General features: G+C 35.4%; 1 protein-coding gene across 1 annotated transcript; it reads left to right on the plus strand.

Moving 5' to 3' along the window:
• LOC127438888 (mucin-2-like) lies at window positions 1-25,836 on the plus strand. The gene is made up of 16 exons (XM_051694799.1): window positions 1-15; window positions 2,566-2,762; window positions 2,860-2,950; window positions 13,370-13,384; window positions 13,711-13,773; window positions 15,038-15,100; window positions 15,643-15,732; window positions 19,779-19,793; window positions 20,120-20,182; window positions 21,447-21,509; window positions 22,051-22,140; window positions 24,021-24,119; window positions 24,194-24,259; window positions 25,014-25,121; window positions 25,587-25,604; window positions 25,724-25,836. Exons 3-16 carry the CDS (start codon window positions 2,896-2,898, stop codon window positions 25,834-25,836), a joined length of 921 nt encoding a protein of 306 aa, XP_051550759.1. The 5' UTR covers window positions 1-15; window positions 2,566-2,762; window positions 2,860-2,895.
• The last annotated feature ends 1 nt before the right edge of the window (window position 25,837 follows it).

Below are 25,837 nucleotides of genomic sequence, written 5' to 3' on the forward strand. Positions count from 1 at the left end.
TCTTTACATAATTTTGTAAGTTTTACTAGTTAGGCTGAAGAAAATATTTGGTTTTTATGTAGTCACAACTTGTGTAGATGTGGCACTTTGTAGACATTAATGCTATGGACATAAAGCTTAAAACAATATATATATATATATATATATATATATATATATATATATATATATATATATATATATAAACATTTATATACTTTCAAAGTTTTAAAGGTTTAAAATGGCACAGTTAAAAACATGTTGCATCTGGAAATGTCTTTCAGGTGCTGTTGCATATTGTAGCCTGGATATTTTTTTCAGTGTATCAGTGTATTTTAGCATCTTATCAATGACTAAACAAGGAATTAGTTGCAGAAGACATTAATTGTTCAAATAGAACTGTATTTGCTAATGTAACTACACATTAGCAGATAGATTTATTTTGTACTTAAGCAGTAAGGCACTTGCTAAATTGATGCAGTGGTGGCTCAATGGTGAAGGCTCTGGGTTACTGACCAAAAAAAAAAAAAAAGAAAGAAAGAATTTCACTGTATATGTGCAAATTTATAATGTGTGACAAAAAATTAATTAAATAAATAAATAAATATTTAAATTGAGAATCATTGCCAAAGTGCATTAGGGTGTTGCAACCCTCTCAGATAGGACTATATTTACAATATTGCACTGCCTTGAGGGCCTCATTGCTTTTAAAAAATAGTGAAACAAATATTAATTAAAACATTATTCTACTGAGCAAATTCAGTAAGTGCATTCATTAATCCCTCCATTAGGACATATAGTGCCTGACATGTCAGGCTGATCTCACTGTAAATTCGGTGAAAGGAGGTTGAAAGTTCTGCTACTGAAATCGGTTTGTGCTCACCGAAATTCAGACCACTTCCCCCAGTGGCTGAAGCTGTAAATGTTGTTTAAAGTATGGCCACACAGTGGCTCCAACAAGTTGTCTTTTTAGTTGTAAATGATGTAATACAATGAAGTGTAATACCCCCTCATCCAAACCCCAACCCTAAACCTAACCATCAGTGGAGGGGTAAAAGTTTATCTTTAGAGCAAAAATGCAACCTCCAAATCCCGTTTGTCATCTTTTTTGGGTGAACGTGATTACTTCCTGTTTTCCATGTGACCAGAACCCGTGTCTCGAAGGTTGAGTAGTAATGCTAGAGGGAAAGGTGAACATGTGAATTGATGCAAAAATGTCTGATGGGGCATGGCGCTTGTCATTAATTCGGCAGAATGGGGTCGATTTCAGGGTACAAGAACATTGCGAAGCAGCTTGTGGATTTCTTGTGTGATCGTGAAAACTAAAGTTAATAGTTTGCTTCTATAGGTAGTGTGTGTTAATATACACAGCAGCTGGGTGAAAACTGTCAGTGTTTTGTGTTATAACTGGAACTATTTATGTTTTAGCATAGCTGGAATGCTGTAAAGACTAATCAGCATTAAGGACCTTGACTCTCCATTTTATAGAATGTAATAATGAAATTAAATTCATAAAGTTTTATTAGTAAAATTATTATCAAACAAATACTGCTATATGCTGTATAAAATCATTAAGTAACTACTGTATTTTGATTTACAAGAAAATTTGTATGATTACAAGTTCTAACTTCTCACAATTGGATATTCACATTTTGGAATTCTAATATCAAGGGTTCTACAATAATATGCAATATCATGTGAATGATGGAATATAGAATATACAGGGGTCTGCATAAATGAATCACAGGACAAAGATCATTGTATTTTGTTTTTTACATTAACATGATCAAATGGGAAATCGACATTCTGCTTCCGAATGTTCATGTTCCCTGAAATCAATCCCATACTGCGAATTACTGACAAGCCCTTTCCACCATTAGAGAATTTTGCATAATTTAAAATGTGTTCATCTTTTCCTGTGGCACTACAGAGCAACCTTCAAGATACAGGGTCTGTTCCCAAGGAAACAAGGAAATAGTTATGTTCACGTAAACAATGGTGAGCGTTATTCGGAGATTGTATTTCTGCTCTAAAATAAAAAAAATTGGTTAGGTTTAGGGTTGGGGTTTGGGTAAGTGTGTATGGTTGATAAAATATTAATTCCTGTTTACTGTATTACTTTGTTAACAACTAAAAATACAACTCGCTTTTTGTGCCACCCTGTGGACATTTCACCGCAACGACACTTCCAGTTTCGGCAGTTTGAATTTCGGTAAGCATAAATGGATTTCAACAGCGGAACTTTCGACCCACTATCACTGAATTCACAGTCAGCTCAGTCTGTTTAGTCTGTAAATTAGAGTTTACAAAATTAGCCTTGTAAAATGCTTTGTGTAATTCTGTCAATGTCTGTTGAGAAGGTGTTTTAAGTGGTAAAGAAAAGCATTATTTTGCTTTACGGTGATGCTTTGATCTGAATTATTTAACAAATGCCTGGTGATCATGTTTGACTTGAAGCTATAATGTCTTCAAATGTTCAGACCGGAGATAATCCTCTACAGCATACATTTTCTGAAAGTGTTGACCTCTACTGCCAGTCCTCAATGAGCTAAAATGAGATCTTTTTCTCTCATTTCCCATTTGAAGGACATGACATGGTACAAGTCGAAAGATGTGTGGCGTAGATGAAAATGCAACTTCCTGTTAAGAAAGGGCCTTAATGCAAAGCTGAAGGAGAGAGTGTCTTTGACACTAGAGACTCTGTCTGCAGACCCAAAAAAAGAAGCGTGAGGAGTTTTAGACACAGCTGCAACTAGACCAGTTGATTAGACGAATAACAAAACGTAAGATAAAATACAAAATAAAGCAAGATAGACAGAGAGACCAGAAAGCCTTTAAGCATTCAGATTGTTAACTCAGATCTGTGTCTGTTTCAAATAGGACATATGGTGTCTTAGAAGAGGTGAACTCTTGGATATGGCGATATTTTTTGGACCAGGGCCCTTGCTTTTGGTCCTATGCTTTTTTCAATGTAAGTACAAAACTTTTATCTACAGAAAAAAATCTCAGCAAGAGATTTCTACATTTTTGTTGGTATGTATATATATATATATTGATATATCTTCATAAATTGTTTCTAAACATGTACTGCTAACTGCAGTTTCTTGTAAATTGCTTGGTCGAGACTTTGGAAATTAATTTTGCTCATAACAAATTTAGTTAAACTTTAGTTGTTGTTGGTTATAGTGTAGAATTGTTCATTTTTTGGTCTCATATCCATGATGTTAGTTACATTGGAAATTATATAAATAGATTATAGGATCATGATTTACCAGCTCTGTTAATTAATTTACCATTTAAAATGGCTAAGCTTGAAATAAATTAATGAAGGAACATATAATCTTGACAGGCATGCAAATGATAATCCGAACTTGGCAAGTTGGCATGAATATATTTTGCTTACAGAGTCCAGAATTATCCGAGTATTTTAATACATTTGAGAAAAGGGGCATTATTAGTTGTTATTATTTTACTGATATCAGTGGCCGAGAAGAAGAGGAATTCTCTTTAGACAGTCAACGTGAGAAGTTGTTGCTTCATAAAGCATTGAAGTCAAAACAGAGCTTTCAAAATATCATAAATGATTTTTCAAAGCGGTCTTTGGCGAGACACTTTGGCGAGGTGTGTCGGGTATAGTCGGCATTACCTGGTGAAGGGGCTGTCAGAGATAAGGCTGATGTTTGGGCGTATCCCCTCAAGCTGTCTTGAAGTTCTGCTGGATTTGACTGGTGTTTAGAGACTGTGCTGTTAATCAATCACTCCTGACTCCAGCATTTTTCTCCTGCCAAATTTTGATGGATGCTGTTCACAACCTGAGTGCTGTCCTTTGCTCCTATACTCAGCTTCTTGGTTTCAGCAAGGAACCCTCTTTCAAACAAGACCCCCTTTTTTTTTTTTTGCTACAGGATATAGAGTTGGTTATATAGTTCTTGAAAGGCTTAAAAAAGTCATTGATTTTGTTAATTTCTGGTTTCTTTAAAGAATTATAGATCTGTAGAAGTGCTTCTACAGAACAAGAAAATTTTAAGTTATTTTTTAGGAACTTAAAAATGTTCTATATTCAATCAGGCTATACATTTTTTTTTTTTTTTGGGGGTTTGAATTTGAACTTTTATTTTTTACTTATTTTTATCTTTACGCTGTACACATTTATTTTCAAATAACCTAAAAATTTACCTCACATAGTAACTTTTAAATGTGTTAACTGTCAAATTTTTTTTTTTTATTATGACTGAATCAACCTGACTACATTAGGTTACACCTACAAAAGTTGTTTTTATTATATTATATTATATTATATTATATTATATTATATTATATTATATTATATTATATTATATGATTCACTTGACATTCTCTTGGGTGTCACATTGCACACATTGCATGCTGGTTCAGACGCCTTGCCTCTGACCACTTCCTTGTTCCATTTTGAGGCAGTTTCTGTGCCTTGCAAATGTGTCAGCTAAAATGGAGTTTCTGAAAAACTAATGCAGTGAGAGGAAGAGGTATATTAAAAGGTGTGTTTGACTATTTATTTCAAAGTGCTGTGGGTTCAGAACGGATGTGAATCTTTGTGACTGCACTGTACATGCAAGTCATGTAGAAAAGGAAGATAGAGATCGAAAGATGGGCCTCAGACATTGAGGGCTGCTTATGGGCCTGAACAATTAGTCACGTGTATATATATATTTAGACAAGATGGAAGTGCAGCTGAATATCTGATGCAACTTTTCTGGCTTAAACCATGTTAAAAGTGCCACAGAGTCACAGTGTTTACACTTTTTGGGAGAAATGACCGACAGATTACTGACTTAGCTAGCTGGGATTGATGAAAGTGTTTTAGCATTGAAAAAAGGATGCAAATCACCATAAAAAATCAAGGTTTTAAGGATACAAGGCACCACTCAGTATGGAAACGTATGATGTCAGAAATATTTATTATGACCGAATCATGACTGAACATTAGGTTACACCAACGGATGTAACAGAAACGGTCAAATCAGGTAGTGCCTGCACATTTTCAGTTTTTAAAGCGTGTGAAACCACTGACGTAACAATTAAATACTTGTTTCAGCGTTCAGCATTTTCCCTTCTCTGAATGTTTTTTTTTTTTTTTAAAATCACTAGCTTCTTATCATAAAGTTCAGCTTTTATAGCAGACGTTTGCTATTATGTTGAAACAAAATGTGTACACAGTTTAAAATGAAAGTTTGTCATGAGTCATTTCAGGGATGCAAATAAAGGGACATTTATACTGTTTATTTAAACCCATTAATATACAGCAAATTAAGGACCATGCATTTGTGAGCTCTGTGGTACTTTTTAACAACGCCTTTGTTGCATTGAGTTGACCAAAAATGCCTTAAGCTTTGTTTTGGTTGGGGGCAACTGCTTTGACTTTATATGTCAATCGAGCAAAAAGAGACAAGCTGTTTAACTAGCTTATAATTATTCAGAAATGAAGACTATGAATTAAATTATAATCATGATGTCATAGGAATATAATAAATATATTTGTTATGGGTGAGATAGCGTCCTTTTTTAACAGAAAAGTGGCTTAAGATGAATAAGGTGTTTTTAAATGTTTTTAACTTAATGTAATGTTTCTTACTGCAAACTCTCAAAATAGCCATTTGTATGACCTTTTAAGATAGGAGATACATACTGCAACCTTAACATTTAGGTAAAAATAGTGTTTGTCCCAACATTTAGCCATTTCTAATGTGTCTCTAAAGAACTGGCAAGGACTTTGATGTGAGAGGGTCATTTCCAATTATAGATTCTTCCTGCATTATAGATGTTTGGTTAATTTTCTTGATCTGAAAACAGTGCTACCAAAATTCTTAAATTTTTTTTTTTTTTTTTTTTTTTTTAAATGTCCATGTGATTTTAATTGGTGAACAAAGTTAAAAGCTTTAAAAAATGAAGTAAAAAAATACGAAAATAAAAAAAATCTGGATTTATTTGTCCAGTTGATTTTCTAAGGCACAAGCAGGAACCCAAGTGGATAACATTCCTTCCATTTCCTTTGTATGTTTCATATTCCGTTAGAGTCTCTCTTTCTTTTATAGTCTATGAATTGAGTTTTAATTATTGTTTAAATCCAATAATTAGCTTTGGCATAATTTTCTTACTAAGCAACATTCATGATTAAATATATTCGTAAAAGACGCCTTTATTTTATGTCAACGTATTTATATATAGGTTGGTTTTTTTTTTAATACTTTTTAAAAACAAGTTGACCATCATAATTTTAGGAGATAAAAACACTAGCTTTATTATCAAAGAATTAAGGCACTCAAATTAAATGCATTCAAAATGTATACTCAGATAATATAATTACAAAGCTTCTCAAAAATAGTACTAAAAACTGAAAACCATTGTTGTTTAACTGATTAAACATGCAGATAGTCAGTCATGATTCTCATACTGTCATGTTCCATTAAATGGGTGGACCTGCTATAACAGCCACAGCGAAATGCACACCTCAAGTTGTGAACTTACTCAAAGTCTTTCTAGCAAGTCAGTCCACTGTTGGCCATCTTTGGAACGCTCTCGGGAGGCTATTTCCAGTCATGCCAGTGCAGCTCCTATCTACTTGAATAGGGGGACACCGAAAACTCCAAACTGTTTGGTCAAGATTACGATCAAAGGGCATATTTCAAATCAGCAATAAAATGTGACAATATTGGAATCATAAATTTACCTTATATCACGCTAAAACAAACAATTTCCCCGGGTTGTATAGCTGATGTGCATGCGCGTTAGCGAGTTGACTGACAGCAAAACCACATCCGGCAAAGAAAATAATAAAAAATTGTACTGCTGCTCTGATGTTTCTCAGAGTTAAAAACTCCAGTTATTGAAATGTACGAGTTGTGTTAAAATAGTAATAAAAGATGTTAATGTTTGACATTCCATTGAGTAGGACTACAGTGTTGCAGCATCAATGTTGATCGATTGATTTGTTGTACACTACCTGATAGTCTTTATATTTGGGTGACCAGACATGTATCATGTTTTAGGTTTTCTAATGTGTTATATAGAGCTTGATACAAAGATGTAATTGAAATATACTGTATGTAATTGTCTGTGAATTTCTAAAATTATGATTTAGAAACAGACTGATCTCACTGTAAATTCAGCAACAAGAGGTTGAAAGTTCTTTGATAACGTTGTTGGAAAGATTATATGTTTTACAAATCAAGGGAAGGAATATATTTTAGGTGCCGTGACTGGTCAACATTTCTCTTAAGTTTTTCAAAACTTTTAATCACATTTTGCCTTCATTTGTTAATTTTAAATGGTGTGTAAAAAATGTAGTCTCTCTATTAATATGAGCTGTACGCATAATACAGTAATTAAAAGAATGAGCAAAATGCTTCAAATAGTTTTAGATGGAGTAGCCTATGGCATGTCATCCCGCATGACTTCCATTATAAAAAACGAGAGTTCTGGAAAACACCTCTGGCAAATTTTACCACATATTTTTTTTTTTTACATGCAAATGAGCTTTGCGGCAAATTCCACAGGTTTTCCATAGAAGTGTTTGCCAGTAGCGGCAAATTGTGCATTGTTTCCAAAGATTTGCTGTAGGTTCACCACTACCGATGAAGAGCTGCAAACTTATGGCAATAATTTGTTTATTTCCATGTGAAAGTAATGAGTGGCGAGAACTCCAGATTTTTGTAAGAGTTGTATGCCTCCCAAAAGTATTTTGGCCCCACAAGTATGTATTGACCATAAAAAAACAGTGAGATATTTTACTGTACATTTAGAAGTTTCATGAACCAAATATACGAACAGTAGTTCAAACGCAACAAAAAAGAGAAACCAAAGTGTCTCAGCCTGGGGAAGGGGGAAGGGTTTTTGTCGAACTACAGGAAGCTGTGGTTGAGAAACTGAAATAGTTTGTGTTCACTCTGTGTTTCCATGGTAGCCAGGTTGTGCCACACACAGACCACTACAAGTAACTCCCTTCCCCTTTCTGAGACTGACCAAAGCCAATGGTTTACAAGGAGCTGATTTTTCAATGGGGTTTCACAGAATATCATTGTCAGAGAATTTCATTTGAAAGTTTCTTAATTCGTATTAATTAAAGTGTGCAATAGCTGACCTATTTATTAACTGAGCTGATTGATTGTTAGGGAACTTTTTACCATTTCCTTGCTAAATAATTTGTTGCTAAGCTATCAAATACAGTCTGAACTGGTTGAATCTTTTAAAATATCATCATTGCAAATGTTTTAGATGTTTATATTTCTATATTTCAACATCCAAGGTTTTGGTGTCATCACAAGAGATCTTAATACACTGTAAAATTGAAACTGCGGTATTTACCTTAAAGAGCTATTTCAAATTTTTGCTGGTGTGACCTCATATATTCAGGTTGATTTGATCATATTATTGACTTATACAATTAGTTTAGATGCTAAAGGGTTAGTTTGCCCAAAAATGAAAATTCTGTTGTCATTTACTCAAGCTAATGTTCCAAACCCGAATTACTTACTTTCTTCAGTGGATCACAAAAGGAGAAATTTTGAAAGATGTTACCTTATGTTAGCTGTTACCTTTCTAGAAGAAGCTTCATTGTACTTTATAAATGCAGTTTTAGTATTTCAATGAAAAATTGAGGTTGACAAGGGCAAACATATACCTTTTTGTACCTTGATAAATAGATGTTGAATCAGGGGCGTAGCAGTCATTTTAAAAGTGGGGAGGACACAGCTGTGAGTAGGTGGCTCGCACAAACCCAACACTAGTGCAGTATTAATATTTTACAGTATATATTAATATGTATGATATTATTATATTAATATATGAGTATTATTTACTTGTACAGTATTTTAAAGATTCAAGTATTGCAAATGAATTGCAAAAATTAGCAAAATTAGCTGCAAAAATAAAGGGCATCTTATGGAGCACTTGCTTCTGTTTCACACATGACAATAAAAGACTGAGCACAAGCTGGTCCTGAATAAATTATTTAATTAATTACAATAATGACAATTGTGCATGTCCACAATTTTATTTTTTACTCTGTGCTTGTGCATTGTGGGATTTCAGTGTATCCAAGTGGCTCCAGTGTTTTGACAACATTCACCAAAATTCGTTCAGATCCATTTAATGATTCAGTGACCATTTCTGGTGATGCCAGAAGGTGGTGACAAATGAGTGTCTTGTGTGAAATGAGTCACTGAATCAATGATCAAAAGAAAATGTTAATCCTTTAAAATTTGTATGTCTACAGATCTACAAAGAGACTTTAGTTGAGGTTTTAAGCATTATAAGAACAAAGCAAGTCTATCATTTCCCTACAGTTTGTGAACTGCTGAGCATGACTTTTATCAAAAGACAACAATAAAAGTCTTATAATAATTATGATGAGTTTCAATAATGTCAGTACATTTTCATGTATAAAAAAGCATGTCAACATACTGTATCTATTGACTTCAATAAAATGCATAAGTGTTCTAAGAACACAGCAGATCTATCCTATTACGTAAGGGATGTTTTGGCTCATGAAACTCACCTGTGATTGGATGGATGGTCGCTTAATCAGCCTAAAGTAACAAAATGGAAAGAATACTGTATACAAATTCGCCATTTGTGCTCAGTATGGGTTTAGCTTGAAAAAGTGTGGGGGACCAAATCACCTTTTTAAAGAGTTCGGAGATGTGTCCCCCACATCCCCCATGGCTGCTACGCTCTTGTGTTGAATAAAAAAAGAACAAGGTACATTGGTTCAAGTAATGAAATTACATTTTTGTAAGAAGGTAGTTGACGAAAAGGTTAAAATTTATTAGAATGCATAAGAGAAAGTGTTATCCTTTCCCTGGTTCATTTTAAATTGTCCTGTGATGTGACAAATGTAGACTTTTGGTCACACTTTATATTAGGTGGCTTAACTACTATGTACTAACATTAAATACATACAAGACTATGTATTTACTGTGTAACTACATGTTGTTCTGCAAAATTCCCACATTTGCTGCTAGGGTTAGGATTAGGGTTTAGAGTTAGGCTTTGGGGTAAGGGATAAAGTTAACAAAGTATCTACAAATGTGATTAAATGCAAGTAATTTAAATGTAATTATAATGCAACAACATGTATGTACATAATAAGTACATTGTTTCAAATGGCATAGTAGTTAAGGCCACCTAATATACAGTGGGTCCGTACTAATATTCCATGTAGTCGCTCCATTAACCCTTAAATGCATGGGTGTTTTGCCAAATGATTACATACCTCGGGTCTTTAGAGAGAGACTATAGAGAGAGAGAGAGAGAGAGAGAGAGAGAGAGAGATCCCATCACAAATGGATTTATAAAACACAAAGATAATGTCAAATTTTCAAAATATTTTCAAGACAGAAAATAATAGAATAGATTATATTCTGATATATTTTGATGTTTTATTTTTCATATATCAAAGATATGATGCAGCAAATACAGAGCAGGATTCATTACATTCACATTGAAATTTCACGAGATGCAACAGGCTGTCAAACACATATTGAGCAACACACATTTGTACTGTATTTTCTCAGGCAATTTTTGAGTTTGAAATAGATGCACAACTTGCACAATTTCATTAGTACACCCAAATGACAATAGCCATATCATACTGTTCATGTATTACACTTGCTATAGTTTACTTTCATATTGCTTCCTAAGCCCTATTCAGACGGGATTAGTTTCCCAGACATATGTCTGTAAAGTCATTATTACTGCTGACGTCTGTAAAATGTACCATCATTTCGCACGGGATAAGCGATGTCTGTAAAATCACAGAGATGGGTGTGTCTACAGTATTTACACACTGCTGTCAGCTAACTGACCTACTGGAAAATTACACTGTACCTGTGTTATTAGAAGAAATTGATTGGAATATCTGGCTAAATAGAACAGAATTGGTGACCTTAATAAGCATGCAATCATAGTTTACACTCTTTAATTAAAAATTTGGACAATCTCTTCACATTATGTCATTTTCTGTTCTGAAATGTGGGCTCAACACAATTTCCCCCACTCACTCTGCTCAAATCATTATCAAAAACTGCTCATTTCTCTTTTATATGGGTAAATAAACACTCGACAGCATAAAATGCTTGAGAAAAACATGCATCAGTCCAAACGCGACAGCCAGCGTTATCTAAAGTTGTGAAGCACGTCTCAAATTTTCTGCCATCTTTTCTTGACCAACATCCATTTCAGACACTCTGAGAACTTAAGAAGCAGCGGGCTTAAGGGCTGGAAAGTGGAGATTTACAATGTTATTTATCTGTCATTTCGAGCGGGATTCATTTTACCTGGGGTTATTTTTACAGGCCATTTTACAGTAGGTAAAACATGCTGTAATTGTTACTGGCACGGGAACACGTTCTCCAGAAAAAGTCCAGAAAAATTACTGACATGACCGATTCGCATGGGAATACAATTACTGAGAAGCTCTGGTAATTGTTACATTACCCCACGTCCCCATATAAAACTAATCCCGTCCGAATAGGGCTTTAGTCAAATAGCAATATGTAACAAGGTTAAAAATGGAAAAGGAGGCGGGAACTGGCTGAACAGTCAAAATAATATTTAATTTAAATAAAAAGACACACAACACAAACACATGGCAGCTGCATGTGGCTCTCTCTCTCCCGAACTGCCTCATCCCACTGCACTTATCCCTCTCCTGGGCTGATTAGCCCAATTGGAGACTGGGCGTGCATACTCACGGCCCGGTCCTGCCCTCTTCCTCCTCACACAATGTCAAATGTAAATCAAGTAAATCACTGAAACATCAGCGCCACCTTAAGTAAGAAATAGCATGTATAATATGTACTGTATGTATACATGGGAAATTGATAATTCATCATTGTCACAAAGAAAAGTGATATGATATAGTTGCCATTTTGTATGAATATAGTTCTCATTTGTCTTGAAACAAACAAAGAAATAGATATCAATAGTAAACTTATATATACTGTATATGAAACAAGCTTAAAAATATGATTTATGGAAGCACAAAAAAAAAATAAAAAAAAAAAATAAAAAATGACACTATTACATGCTTAGGGTCTTCAGTGACCCTATACATTTTTGGTAAATAAGCAGTTGTAAAAAATTATGTTTTGAATATTTTTTTCTTAAACTATTCAGAAGAGAAAGGTTGAGGAATACTAAAAAAGTGTGAGCATAACTCCAAAAAAATGGAAGAGGTACATGTTGGAGTGAGGTCTCGGGTCGCTAAAGACCAGAGGTATGCATTAAACGGTTAATATGAAGTCATTAAAACTCCAAATGTTTATCATTGAGTGTTACTGAATCCTCTCTTGATACAGTAAGTAAGCTTTTTGTGGGTAATACTGTACTTAGTTTATAAATCAGGGAAACAAACTTTGTCATGCATGAAGACTGCTTTGGGTTCGGTTTAAACTCTGTGATTGTGTCAAATATGTGAAATTGTCAGCTTACCCACACCCACTTCTCCTGCCTCAGCTAGTTCAGGTAACCATGACAACATTCATCACCTCAGCAGACACACACTTCAGCATTGCATCTCGCAACCAATCAGTTACACTCATGTCCTCTGACATCCATCCTCCCAACATGCTGGATTGCAAACTCTCAAACTCTCGCCATCATTGTGAATTATCAGTAATAAATTAGGATTGCGTTATTTGGGTTTCATGGAGGAGATTTTGTGAGAGAGCTCTATATCACAAGTACTCAACCGGTTTTACTTCAGGACTTGAGGATTTTACAAGGACAGCTAGGAACCCAACCATGAACTGCATTGGCCCAACAACAATAAGCAAAATTATTAACATGATATAGGCTTACTAGAACTAGATTGACCATTTTGGTTTGTAAATTGCTCTCAGCTGACAATAATTCACTGCACAAAACAATTTGCGGTCGGCACAAACCATTTTTATCTTCGCTGCAGTTGAACCCGTATTTAATGCAGACTGATTCTGCTTTTTTCTTTTGTAGTTTTGTTCATGTTTTTTGAGGATGAGGGAATGTCAGACAACCTGCCCATGGTAGTATATTCCTCATTTGGCTTGCCTCTACCAAGTGACATATGAATTTGTGCCAAATAGTTTGATTGAATGCCTATTTATTTTGCTACTTGAACTATGCACAATAATGTGGTTAGTTCATTTTATTATTGGCATTTAGCATTTTTTTTTATTTTTTACCTTCAACCCTATCAGAACAGACCTGCGACCCATTTTGGGGTTGCAATGCACCTGTTGAAAACCACTGCTCTAAATTACAATACACTGCAGTGAACCAATGTGGTGCTACTTTGTTGATTCCCTGAAATAACTATAATTTTAGTGGCCTAATGTATGAAGTTAATTAACAAAATATCTTACACTTTCCACAGGTGGAACGATGGCAGGTATGTGTCCTCTTTGCTGAGCTTTTCTCTGTTGTTTTTACTACATTTATGTGTGCCATTATCTTGCCAGTTGGTTATATGAACTCGACGTCCAATGCTAAAAAACAAAACTGTGCAGTAATCAGTCACATAATGTAAATCTAGCTTCCAAAGAGAAACATGGGCAAGGAATGTGTCATTGTTTTTTGAAAGTTACTTCCTCTATGACTATTATAGATAGTGGATAGTAGTGCATTTAACACGTGGGTCAGAAATACATTTGTGAAAACTTGATATGCTTAGATATGTTCTCATGGTACCAACCCATTTTAAACCTTTGATTAAAGGCAATCTGACCACCTCCTTGAATTCTGTCACTCCAACAGTCACGCCTGCAAATACCACAAGAGGTAAATCTACAGCACCTCATCAACCTTACACTCTTGCATTATTATTCTCTCACACACCACCTCTCCTCACTCTGACCTCCATCTTCTCATCACTCTTTGCTACAAGAGGCCATTTTCATAAATTATGCATAATTTAGATGATTTTTATATGTATTTTTATTTGTAAAAATACTTTTAGGCTATGGCTTACAACACATTATAGAGTGTATCTAGTTAACAGTGTTCGGTAGATTACCTAAAAAATTTAATCCAGTACTGATTAGAAATTACATGTATAAAATTGTAATACAGTAATGTAATCTTTTTATATAACACTTTTTAGGTAATATAATTGGATTACTTTTGTATTACCCATTGCATGTATCATTCATTTTACTCTTTTCATTAAAAATGAATAAACATGAAATCAATTGGCAGCTTGCTATTTGTCAGTTGCTGAGTAAAGCGAAAGGTACAATACTTAAAGCGTCATGAAAAACTAACACGTCAGGCAAAATGGAAGACTATAGACCACACATGAAACCTGTTCAATTGCAGTAAAATTCATGGGTTGCCTTTACGGGTAAATGTTCCACATTGGATTTCCACATCATCTTTTTTCTATTTGCTATCATTCACATGTCAGCATCAACACGTCATTAGTCTGCTAATTGTTCAGTTTAAATGCATGAGGTTTGATCACATGGTCAAGGAAAGGATTAAAGAGGATTGTAACTTTTGCTATTCCTCTTTTTCTCTGGCTTGCTCTTTTCTCTGGGCTCTGCTCTTGGGCAGTTGGGTTACAGGCCATCAGTCCAGACTCCAGATCTCTTTCGATCCTTTCTCTGTCTTTCTATCTTTTGGTCTTTGTCACACTTTTCAGTATGCATCCTGGTTTCATCTACATATTTTTGAATTGTAACTATTACATTGAAATTGTCTCCACCTGATGTAACCTTTTAAGACATTTTAAGACATTAACTGTAATTAAACATTTTCTCTTTAATCCATTTTTAGTTTAATGTCAATGTGCAAACAGTATTAAGATTCAACATTTGAGTGCTACTGTGTTTCAATAAGGTTATAATAAGGAAAAAAGTCTATCACGAATTTAGCTATTCTAACTGCACGTATTACCGTTGTTGGTATAAGGAGCATAGAAGATTGTAATAGACAAGAAGTACAGAGTTTTATACCATTATGCTGTTAACATTTCTTCAGTCATTTCCCCATTACTACAGCTTAACCTGTAACACTGTTTGTCATCAACTTGCTTTTCCTTTAGCCATAAGCCCCTCACCTGCACACACTTTTACACAAACCTCAAAATCAACAGATAGAACCAAAGGTAAGCACTTTTAACATAAGTGTTTCACTCTGTATAATCAATGTTTTAGTACTTGAGACTCGACTTCAGAATTCTTATACATAGCATAATTGCAAAGTGATGTATTTTACTATAATGCATTCAGTTACTATGTGTAATTGAATTAAGCACTTTGTAGTAAATCATTACAGTGTTCAGTCCATTTGAACTCTTCTATATTGTCAACAACCACCTTCACAAGTTACAGTGAATGACACCACCTACAAACACCACCATCAAACCTCTCACCTCCACCCTCACCTGCACTTTCCAGCACCATGATGGGAACACCAACAGCCTAAAATAGTCTAAAATTAGTCTATAATACTCGATGTACTTACTTCTGTGTATAAATGTTTCAGCATTTTTTTTTAAACACAGTTGGTCAGATTGGACTATATAATGTCACCATATTCCCCTTTTGCATATTTTAACAGTTTACAATTTACAGTTCTCACCTCAGAGTTTGAAAAACATTTAAGTTCTTTTATATGTGACCATAACATCTACAGTGCTTTTCCTAGGAACAGTAGGCCACACAAACAACTCTCTTGCACGCATCACAGAACAACAACACAAAAACACAACATCTACTCAGTTTACATCTGCAGCAGGTAATGAAATGGAATGAATATCAAGAACGTTTGAGAGTTTACATCTTTCTTACATCCAATACTAGACTGTGTAAAAATATTTATTGGGCAGCAGTTGTTTCATTTATACATTGTGAATGTTTTCGTAAAAGCTTATTTATGCGTAAATACTTGAAGATTTTAAGCAGAAAACAAAAGTCTCTGTTGTATTTGTAACACAAACTGCACACTGAAAAACTGACAGAGCAAACTTGTAAAAATTGATTGAGTAAACTCAGTTGAATGAGTAATGGCATCTCCAAAACTAAAGTAATTAAGTTCACTTAACTTGGTCTTCATATAGAATGAACTGAACTTTTTAACTAGATACAAGTAGACTTCACTTATATTTGCTATTTAAATGTTGTTGTTTCAATTTAATAATTTGAATTGAATGGGCTCAAATTTAGGTCATACAATAAAACAGCTCAAATAAAGAAGATTATAACAAATTCTATAAATAAACTTCTACATATAAACATGTACTTCAGTTGCACATGCACAACGAGAACTAAAACAGAGTTAACAGAATCCAATTTGGCGAAAGGGGACACAGATCATCCTAATGCTGTCATCACACTAAACTTTTTACCAAAAAAAAAAAAAAAAACAGCATAATACTACAAAAGAGCTGAAACCTTTATGAATTCTTAATGACAACTATTTAAATGTCCCAATAAGTTTCCTTTGACCAAGGAAACATAATTCAAGAATTCAAGCATATTTCAAGCAAATTGTGTACTTAATCGTTTGAGTTATTTTCATATTTAACGGGCTTAAGGGCTGGAAAGTTGAGATTTACAGGCTTTTTGCCAACATGTCGATTCGCACGGTTTTAATTTTACCTGGGGTTATTTTTACAGGCCATTTTACAGTAGGTAAAACACGCTGTAATTGTTACTGGCGCGGAAACGCGTTCTCCGGAAAAAGTCCGGAAAAATTACTGACATGACCGATTCGCATGGGAATACAATTACTGAGAAGCTCTGGTATTGTTACATTAACTAATGACTCAAGATGGCGCCGAGTATGGCTGCTGCGTTGCGAGCTCCGACACAACAATTCTTTTGTTTACAATTCTTATGTTTTTTGTCTTGGATGTTATCTGCCTTATTGTCTATGACAGACAAACACTTTTGGACATTGGTTTAGCAATTACACACCGTAAACCGGACTTCAAATTCCTCAATGCCGACCCACTGTTTACAAACACGCAAGCGGAGCCATTTGTCTGGGCAGCCTGGCCGCGAAAATGCAAAAGGAAAAAGGGAAACGGAGCCGGCGTTCTCATCAGAGTAAGACGCCATGCAAATCGACCCCCGCTACCCAGTATTCTACTGGATAGCGGGAGGGTTCAAGAGTGGGCTGTGTTCTCAGCCCACTCTTGTATTCCTTGTACACACATGACTGTGTGGCAACACATAGCTCCAATGCCATCATTAAGTTTGCTGATGACACGACGGTGGTAGGTCTGATCACTGACAATGATGAAACTCTGGTGTCAGGAGCACAACCTCTCCCTCAATGTCAGTAAGACAAAGGAGCTTGTGGTGGACTTCAGAAGAAAAGACAGAGACCACAGTCCCATCACCATCAATGGAGCACCAGTAGAGAGAGTCAGCAGCTTCAAGTTCCTGGGTGTCCACATCACTGAGGAACTCACATGGTCCATCCACACTGAAGTCATTGTGAAGAAGGCTCATCTGCGCCTCTTCTTCCTGAGACGGCTGAGGAAGTTTGGAATGAACCGCCACATCCTCACACGGTTCTACACCTGCACTGTAGAGAGCATCCTGACTGGCTGTATCTCCACCTGGTATGGCAATAGCACAGCCACAACCGCAAAGCACTGCAAAGGGTGGTGCGAACTGCCAGACACATCATCGGAGGTGAGCTTCCCTCCCTCCAGGACATATATACCAGGCGGTGTGTGAAAAAAGCTCGGAGGATCATCAGAGACTCCAGCCACCCGAGCCATGGGCTGTTCTCACTGCTACCATCAGGCAGGCGGTATCGCAGCATCAGGACCCGCACCAGCCGACTCCATGATAGCTTCTTCCCCCAAGCAATCAGACTTTTGAACTCTTGATCTCCCACGATCAACATACATCAGCACTGCACTTTATTACTCTTATATCTCACACCAGACTTTCATAAATTATATTATTATTATATTATGTTCTCTCTTAACAACTTACTATCAACCGACAGCCTGAATGTCAATACAGTACAATACAACCTACTGTACATTCTATATATATTATACATACTTTTTTATTGAATAATGTGTATCTATATAGTGCGTATTGTATACTGTACAGTGTATGTTATTATTTGTATATTGTGTTGTGTGTAATTATGTGTATATTAGACTTTAAATTGTGTTGTGTTAATTTGATGTTATTGTAAATTGGTATATGTCTCATCACTGTCATGACTGCTATGTTGATCGGAACTGCACCCAAGAATTTCACACACCATTGCACTTGTGTATATGGCTGTGTGACAATAAAAGTGATTTGATTTGATTTGATTTACCCCACGTCCCCATATAAAACTAATCCCGTCCGAATAGGGCTTTAGTCAAATAGCAATATGTAACAAGGTTAAAAATGGAAAAGGAGGCGGGAACTGGCTGAACAGTCAAAATAATATTTAATTTAAATAAAAAGACACACAACACAAACACATGGCAGCTGCATGTGGCTCTCTCTCTCCCGAACTGCCGCATCCCGCTGCACTTATCCCTCTCCTGGGCTGATTAGCCCAATTGGGGGCCGGGCACCCAACCATGAACTGCATTGGCCCAACAACAATAAGCAAAATTATTAACATGATATAGGCTTACTAGAACTAGATTGACCATTTTGGTTTGTAAATTGCTCTCAGCTGACAATAATTCACTGCACAAAACAATTTGCGGTCGGCACAAACCATTTTTATCTTCGCTGCAGTTGAACCCGTATTTAATGCAGACTGATTCTGCTTTTTTCTTTTGTAGTTTTGTTCATATTTTTTGAGGATGAGGGAATGTCAGACAACCTGCCCATGGTAGTATATTCCTCATTTGGCTTGCCTCTACCAAGTGACATATGAATTTGTGCCAAATAGTTTGATTGAATGCCTATTTATTTTGCTACTTTTTTCCTCTCTGTCCCCTTTTCTCCCCAATATGGAATGCCCAATTCCCAATGCGCTCTAAGTCCTCATGGTAGCATAGTGACTTGCCTCAGTCCGGGTGGAGGAGGATGAATCTCAGTTGCCTCCGCATCTGAGACTGTCAATCCACGCATTTTATCACGTGGTTTGTTGAGCTCGTTACCATGGACACATAGCATGTGTGGAGACTTCACACTATTCTCCGCGGCATCCACGCACAACTCACCACGTGCCCCACCGAGAGCGAGAACCACATTATAGTGACCACGAGGAGGTTACCCCATGTGACTCTACCCTCCCTAGCAACCAGGACAAATTGGTTGCTTAGGAGACCTGGCTGGAGTCACTCAGCACACCCTGGGATTCAAACTTGCGACTCCAGGGGTGTTAGTCAGTGTCTTTACTCACTGAGCTACCCAGGCCCCCATTTATTTTGCTACTTGAACTATGCACAATAATGTGGTTAGTTAAATTTATTATTGGCATTTAGCATTTTTTTTTTGTTTTTTTTACCTTCAACCAGAACAGACCTGGGACCCATTTTTGGGTTGCAATGCACCTGTTGAAAACCACTGCTCTAAATTACAATACGCTGCAGTGAACCAATGTGTTTCATATAGAGAAGTTTTTCTATGAATGTGGTTAACAAGACCTTAATTAAACAAAAATAGTACTGCTAACAGGTCTTACAATGTTTCGTGAGGTAGAGTAGGTAAGTAGCTAAACATCATGCAGTAGTTTCCAAACAATCACCTTTCGACACAAAAGCTGATGAAAGTTTGCTACTTTGTTGATTCCCTGAAATAACTATAATTTTAGTGGCCTAATATAATGAAGTTAATTAACAAAATATCTTACACTTTCCACAGGTGGATCGAAAGATGGTATGTGTCCTCTTTGCTGAGCTTTTCTCTGTTGTTTTTACTACATTTATGTGTGCCATTATCTTGCCAGTTGGTTATATGAACTCGACGTCCAATGCTAAAAAACAAAACTGTGCAGTAATCAGTCACATAATGTAAATCTAGCTTCCAAAGAGAAACATGGGCAAGGAATGTGTCATTGTTTTTTGAAAGTTACTTCCCCTATGACTATTATAGATAGTGGATAGTAGTGCATTTAACACGTGGGTCAGAAATACATTTGTGAAAACTTGATATGCTTAGATATGTTCTCATGGTACCAACCCATTTTAAACCTTTGATTAAAGGCAATCTGACCACCTCCTTGAATTCTGTCACTCCAACAGTCACGCCTGCAAATACCACAAGAGGTAAATCTACAGCACCTCATCAACCTTACACTCTTGCATTATTATTCTCTCACACACCACCTCTCCTCACTCTGACCTCCATCTTCTCATCACTCTTTGCTACAAGAGGCCATTTTCATAAATTATGCATAATTTAGATGATTTTTATATGTATTTTTATTTGTAAAAATACTTTTAGGCTATGGCTTACAACACATTATAGAGTGTATCTAGTTAACAGTGTTCGGTAGATTACCTAAAAAATTTAATCCAGTACTGATTAGAAATTACATGTATAAAATTGTAATACAGTAATGTAATCTTTTTATATAACACTTTTTAGGTAATATAATTGGATTACTTTTGTATTACCCATTGCATGTATCATTCATTTTACTCTTTTCATTAAAAATGAATAAACATGAAATCAATTGGCAGCTTGCTATTTGTCAGTTGCTGAGTAAAGCGAAAGGTACAATACTTAAAGCGTCATGAAAAACTAACACGTCAGGCAAAATGGAAGACTATAGACCACACATGAAACCTGTTCAATTGCAGTAAAATTCATGGGTTGCCTTTACGGGTAAATGTTCCACATTGGATTTCCACATCATCTTTTTTCTATTTGCTATCATTCACATGTCAGCATCAACACGTCATTAGTCTGCTAATTGTTCAGTTTAAATGCATGAGGTTTGATCACATGGTCAAGGAAAGGATTAAAGAGGATTGTAACTTTTGCTATTCCTCTTTTTCTCTGGCTTGCTCTTTTCTCTGGGCTCTGCTCTTGGGCAGTTGGGTTACAGGCCATCAGTCCAGACTCCAGATCTCTTTCGATCCTTTCTCTGTCTTTCTATCTTTTGGTCTTTGTCACACTTTTCAGTATGCATCCTGGTTTCATCTACATATTTTTGAATTGTAACTATTACATTGAAATTGTCTCCACCTGATGTAACCTTTTAAGACATTTTAAGACATTAACTGTAATTAAACATTTTCTCTTTAATCCATTTTTAGTTTAATGTCAATGTGCAAACAGTATTAAGATTCAACATTTGAGTGCTACTGTGTTTCAATAAGGTTATAATAAGGAAAAAAGTCTATCACGAATTTAGCTATTCTAACTGCACGTATTACCGTTGTTGGTATAAGGAGCATAGAAGATTGTAATAGACAAGAAGTACAGAGTTTTATACCATTATGCTGTTAACATTTCTTCAGTCATTTCCCCATTACTACAGCTTAACCTGTAACACTGTTTGTCATCAACTTGCTTTTCCTTTAGCCATAAGCCCCTCACCTGCACACACTTTTACACAAACCTCAAAATCAACAGATAGAACCAAAGGTAAGCACTTTTAACATAAGTGTTTCACTCTGTATAATCAATGTTTTAGTACTTGAGACTCGACTTCAGAATTCTTATACATAGCATAATTGCAAAGTGATGTATTTTACTATAATGCATTCAGTTACTATGTGTAATTGAATTAAGCACTTTGTAGTAAATCATTACAGTGTTCAGTCCATTTGAACTCTTCTATATTGTCAACAACCACCTTCACAAGTTACAGTGAATGACACCACCTACAAACACCACCATCAAACCTCTCACCTCCACCCTCACCTGCACTTTCCAGCACCATGATGGGAACACCAACAGCCTAAAATAGTCTAAAATTAGTCTATAATACTCGATGTACTAACTTCTGTGTATAAATGTTTCAGCATTTTTTTTAAACACAGTTGGTCAGATTGGACTATATAATGTCACCATATTCCCCTTTTGCATATTTTAACAGTTTACAATTTACAGTTCTCACCTCAGAGTTTGAAAAACATTTAAGTTCTTTTATATGTGACCATAACATCTACAGTGCTTTTCCTAGGAACAGTAGGCCACACAAACAACTCTCTTGCACGCATCACAGAACAACAACACAAAAACACAACATCTACTCAGTTTACATCTGCAGCAGGTAATGAAATGGAATGAATATCAAGAACGTTTGAGAGTTTACATCTTTCTTACATCCAATACTAGACTGTGTAAAAATATTTATTGGGCAGCAGTTGTTTCATTTATACATTGTGAATGTTTTCGTAAAAGCTTATTTATGCGTAAATACTTGAAGATTTTAAGCAGAAAACAAAAGTCTCTGTTGTATTTGTAACACAAACTGCACACTGAAAAACTGACAGAGCAAACTTGTAAAAATTGATTGAGTAAACTCAATTGAATGAGTAATGGCATCTCCAAAACTAAAGTAATTAAGTTCACTTAACTTGGTCTTCATATAGAATGAACTGAACTTTTTAACTAGATGCAAATTGACTTCACTTATATTTGCTATTTAAATGTTGTTGTTTCAATTTAATAATTTGAATTGAATGGGCTCAAATTTAGGTCATACAGTAAAACAGCTCAAATAAAGAAGATTATAACAAATTCTAGGCTGGTCTATAAATAAACTTATTTCTCCACAGAAATACATATAAGCATGTACTTCAGTTGCACATGCACAACAAGAACTAAAACAGAGTTAACAGAATCCAATTTGGCGAAAGGGGACACAGATCATCCTAATGCTGTCATCACACTAAACATTTTGCAAAAAAAAATGAATAAATAAAACAGCATAATACTACAGAAGAGCTGAAACCTCTATGAATTCTTAAAGACAACTGGAAAAGGTATTAGGGAGTCCAGCAGGGGGTGCTCACCCTGTGGACTGTGTGGGTCCTAATGCCCCAGTATAGTGACAGGGACACTATACTGTAAAAAGGCACCGTCTTTTGGATGAGACGTTAAACCGAGGTCCTGACTCTCTGTGGTCATTAAAAATCCCAGGGCACTTCTCGTAAAGATTAGGGGTGTAACCCCGGTGTCCTGGACAAATTCCCCCCATTGCCCCTTCTCAATCATGGCCACCTAATAATCCCCATCCATTAATTGGCTGTATAACTCTACTCTCTCCTCGCCACCAATAGCTGGTGTGTGGTGAGTGTACTGGCGCACTACGGCTGCCGTCGCGTCATCCATGTGGATGCTGCACACTGGCGGTGGTTGAGGAGAGTCTCCTGTTCACTGTGTAAAGCACTTTGAGTGTAGTGTCCGAGAAGCGCTATATAAGTATAACGTTCATTCATTCATTCATTCATTCATTCATTCATTCATTCATTCAACTATTTAAATGTCCCAATATGTTCCCTTTGACCAAGGAAACATAATTGAAGAATTCAAGCATATTTCAAGCAAATTGTACTTAATCATTTGAGTTAGTAGCATTAAAATCTTAAGTCTATATATTTTTAAGTCTATATATTTTTAAGTCTATATATTTAAAGTTCAAAGAAGATAGATATTAAGTTGAGCCCAAAACTTCAAATTTCAAATGTTTAATTAAGACAACTTGATTTTTCAAGTAACGACAACAATAATGGTTTTACAGTGCAGAACAGATCAGTTTCAGTTGGACTGAACTGATATTTTTGGCTGCATCAAACTCGCATAACAAAATGTTGTGGGACAGGCAATCATAGATTTATATATTGTCCACAAAAGCAATGAACACATGAATTGGAATAGTTCAATGCCACAAAATCTGATCAAATGTGCTCATATTATCAGATGAATACAAGTGGGACACTTACGCTTATCTATGTATTTTGTGTATTTTCCATTTCTAAAAATCTGAATTAAGCTCATTATTAACTGATATGGTATGACATTATTGTATCCATTTGGATCGTATTTTAAACACAACAACATTGACAATTTATCAGAAAATGCCCCACTTTAACTGTATTCATCCTATTTGTCCACATAATGGACATTGACCATTGAATTGTCATTTAGGGAATGGGTCTGAAAATATGAACCAGACTGAGAATAAAACCTCCCCTACACCCCCACTCACCACCTCGCATCAACACCACGCCAACACCACAGCGGCAGGTAACAGTGTAATATTTATGTGTTTGAGAATTACATAAAGTGGCACAAGATATCAGATTGTCATCATCTTGCAGTTCCCTTAGCCACAGGCCTCTCACCCACACGCAGTTTTACACAAACCCTCAAAACTACAGATCCAGGTAATAATTCTCACCTTGAAATGCCTTCTTTCACCAGTGTTTTACTCTGTATAGTTCATATATACAATTTAAACTTGCTTGTTTAAACAGTGCAATTTAAAAGATACTTGTTGTGCATACTATCTATACAGTATATGTACTGCATACAGTATACTAAACATTTAGTCTAAACCTCACTACTTCTGATACTTGAAACTTTTTTAATAAGAATGGTAACACTTTACAATAAAGTGCCATTTGTTAACATTAAATACAATGAACAATATTACAGCATTTACTGTTATTTCTTTGTTACTATTAGCTAATAAAATTACAATTGTTCATTCTTAGTTAATGTTAGTTTATATTACATTAACTAATGTTAACAAATACAACTTTAGATTTTAAAAATATATTAATGTCATTTAACAAACATTAATAAATGCTGTAAAAATCTTGTTCATTGTTAGTTCATGTTAACAAATGGCACTTCATTGTAAAGTGTTACCATAAAAATTTATATACAGTGCATATGACTGAGCACAATTTATGATTTTAAATTTTTCCAATATTTGTTTATTTGTTTTTATACATTATTTATGTCTAATAATAATAGTGTGTGCCTATTATTTCCTTCCTAGCTCAACCTTAATGTTCTTTACACTTGTTCAGTTATGATAAGTTTAATTATGAACTTTGTGTATACATTATATACAGTGTATAGAGTAAAGAGGTCAGCTCATTCTAACTTGTCTGTTGTCAACTATCACACAAGGTGCAAGGAATGTCACCAACTTACCTACAAGCACCAGTAAACCTCTCACCTCCACTCAATCCAACTCAACCTCACCTGCACACACCAGCACCATCAAGCGTCAAACCGGTGTGCTTACCTCTCTTTACACTTTACAAATCATCACTCTTTCATGCAGGGTTGGGGAACCTTTTCCCATTAAGGGCCATTCAAGTTTTTACAAAATTATCCGTGGGCCATACAGTTGCTTGCAATTTTTGATAGTGGGTTGAAATTAAAGTACGCATTCCGTTATGTGCTCACACACCAAGAAAAAAACACTAAAAGGTCTGTCTATTATACAATATTTTGCATTGTTATCATTTAAAATTATTTTTAATCTTTTTTTTAAATTAATATTTTTATTACAGTTAATTGAATCAAGGCCATTTTTTTGCTTTACAAATCATTTCTCAAACTGCCTCGTGGGCCGGGTAAAATGGTCTTGCGGGTCTTATACGACCCTGAGGCCTGACGTTCCCCACCCCTGCTTTAATGTAACAAAATTGCACAATGTATGATGATTAACTAACAGAAAACTTGTGTTTTCCACAGATATTTCAGCACGCCAATGTGAGTATTAATATATTATAACCAAAGTGTTGATCAAGGAACCATTCATTGTGATGTTCAGAACATACTGTATAATGCTATTTATTAATTTGTGAATGTTTGCATGCCCTTACAAACAGGTGAATATAGGCTTGAGAAAAGTAATCATACGGTGAACGTCAGTATTTTCAATAGCCAAGCGCAAACTCTCAAGATAACAGTAACTACTAACCAGATGTTAGCTTGTCAATAAT

This window comes from Myxocyprinus asiaticus, chromosome 50, assembly GCF_019703515.2.
Source record: "Myxocyprinus asiaticus isolate MX2 ecotype Aquarium Trade chromosome 50, UBuf_Myxa_2, whole genome shotgun sequence".
NCBI classification, from domain to species: domain Eukaryota; kingdom Metazoa; phylum Chordata; class Actinopteri; order Cypriniformes; family Catostomidae; genus Myxocyprinus; species Myxocyprinus asiaticus.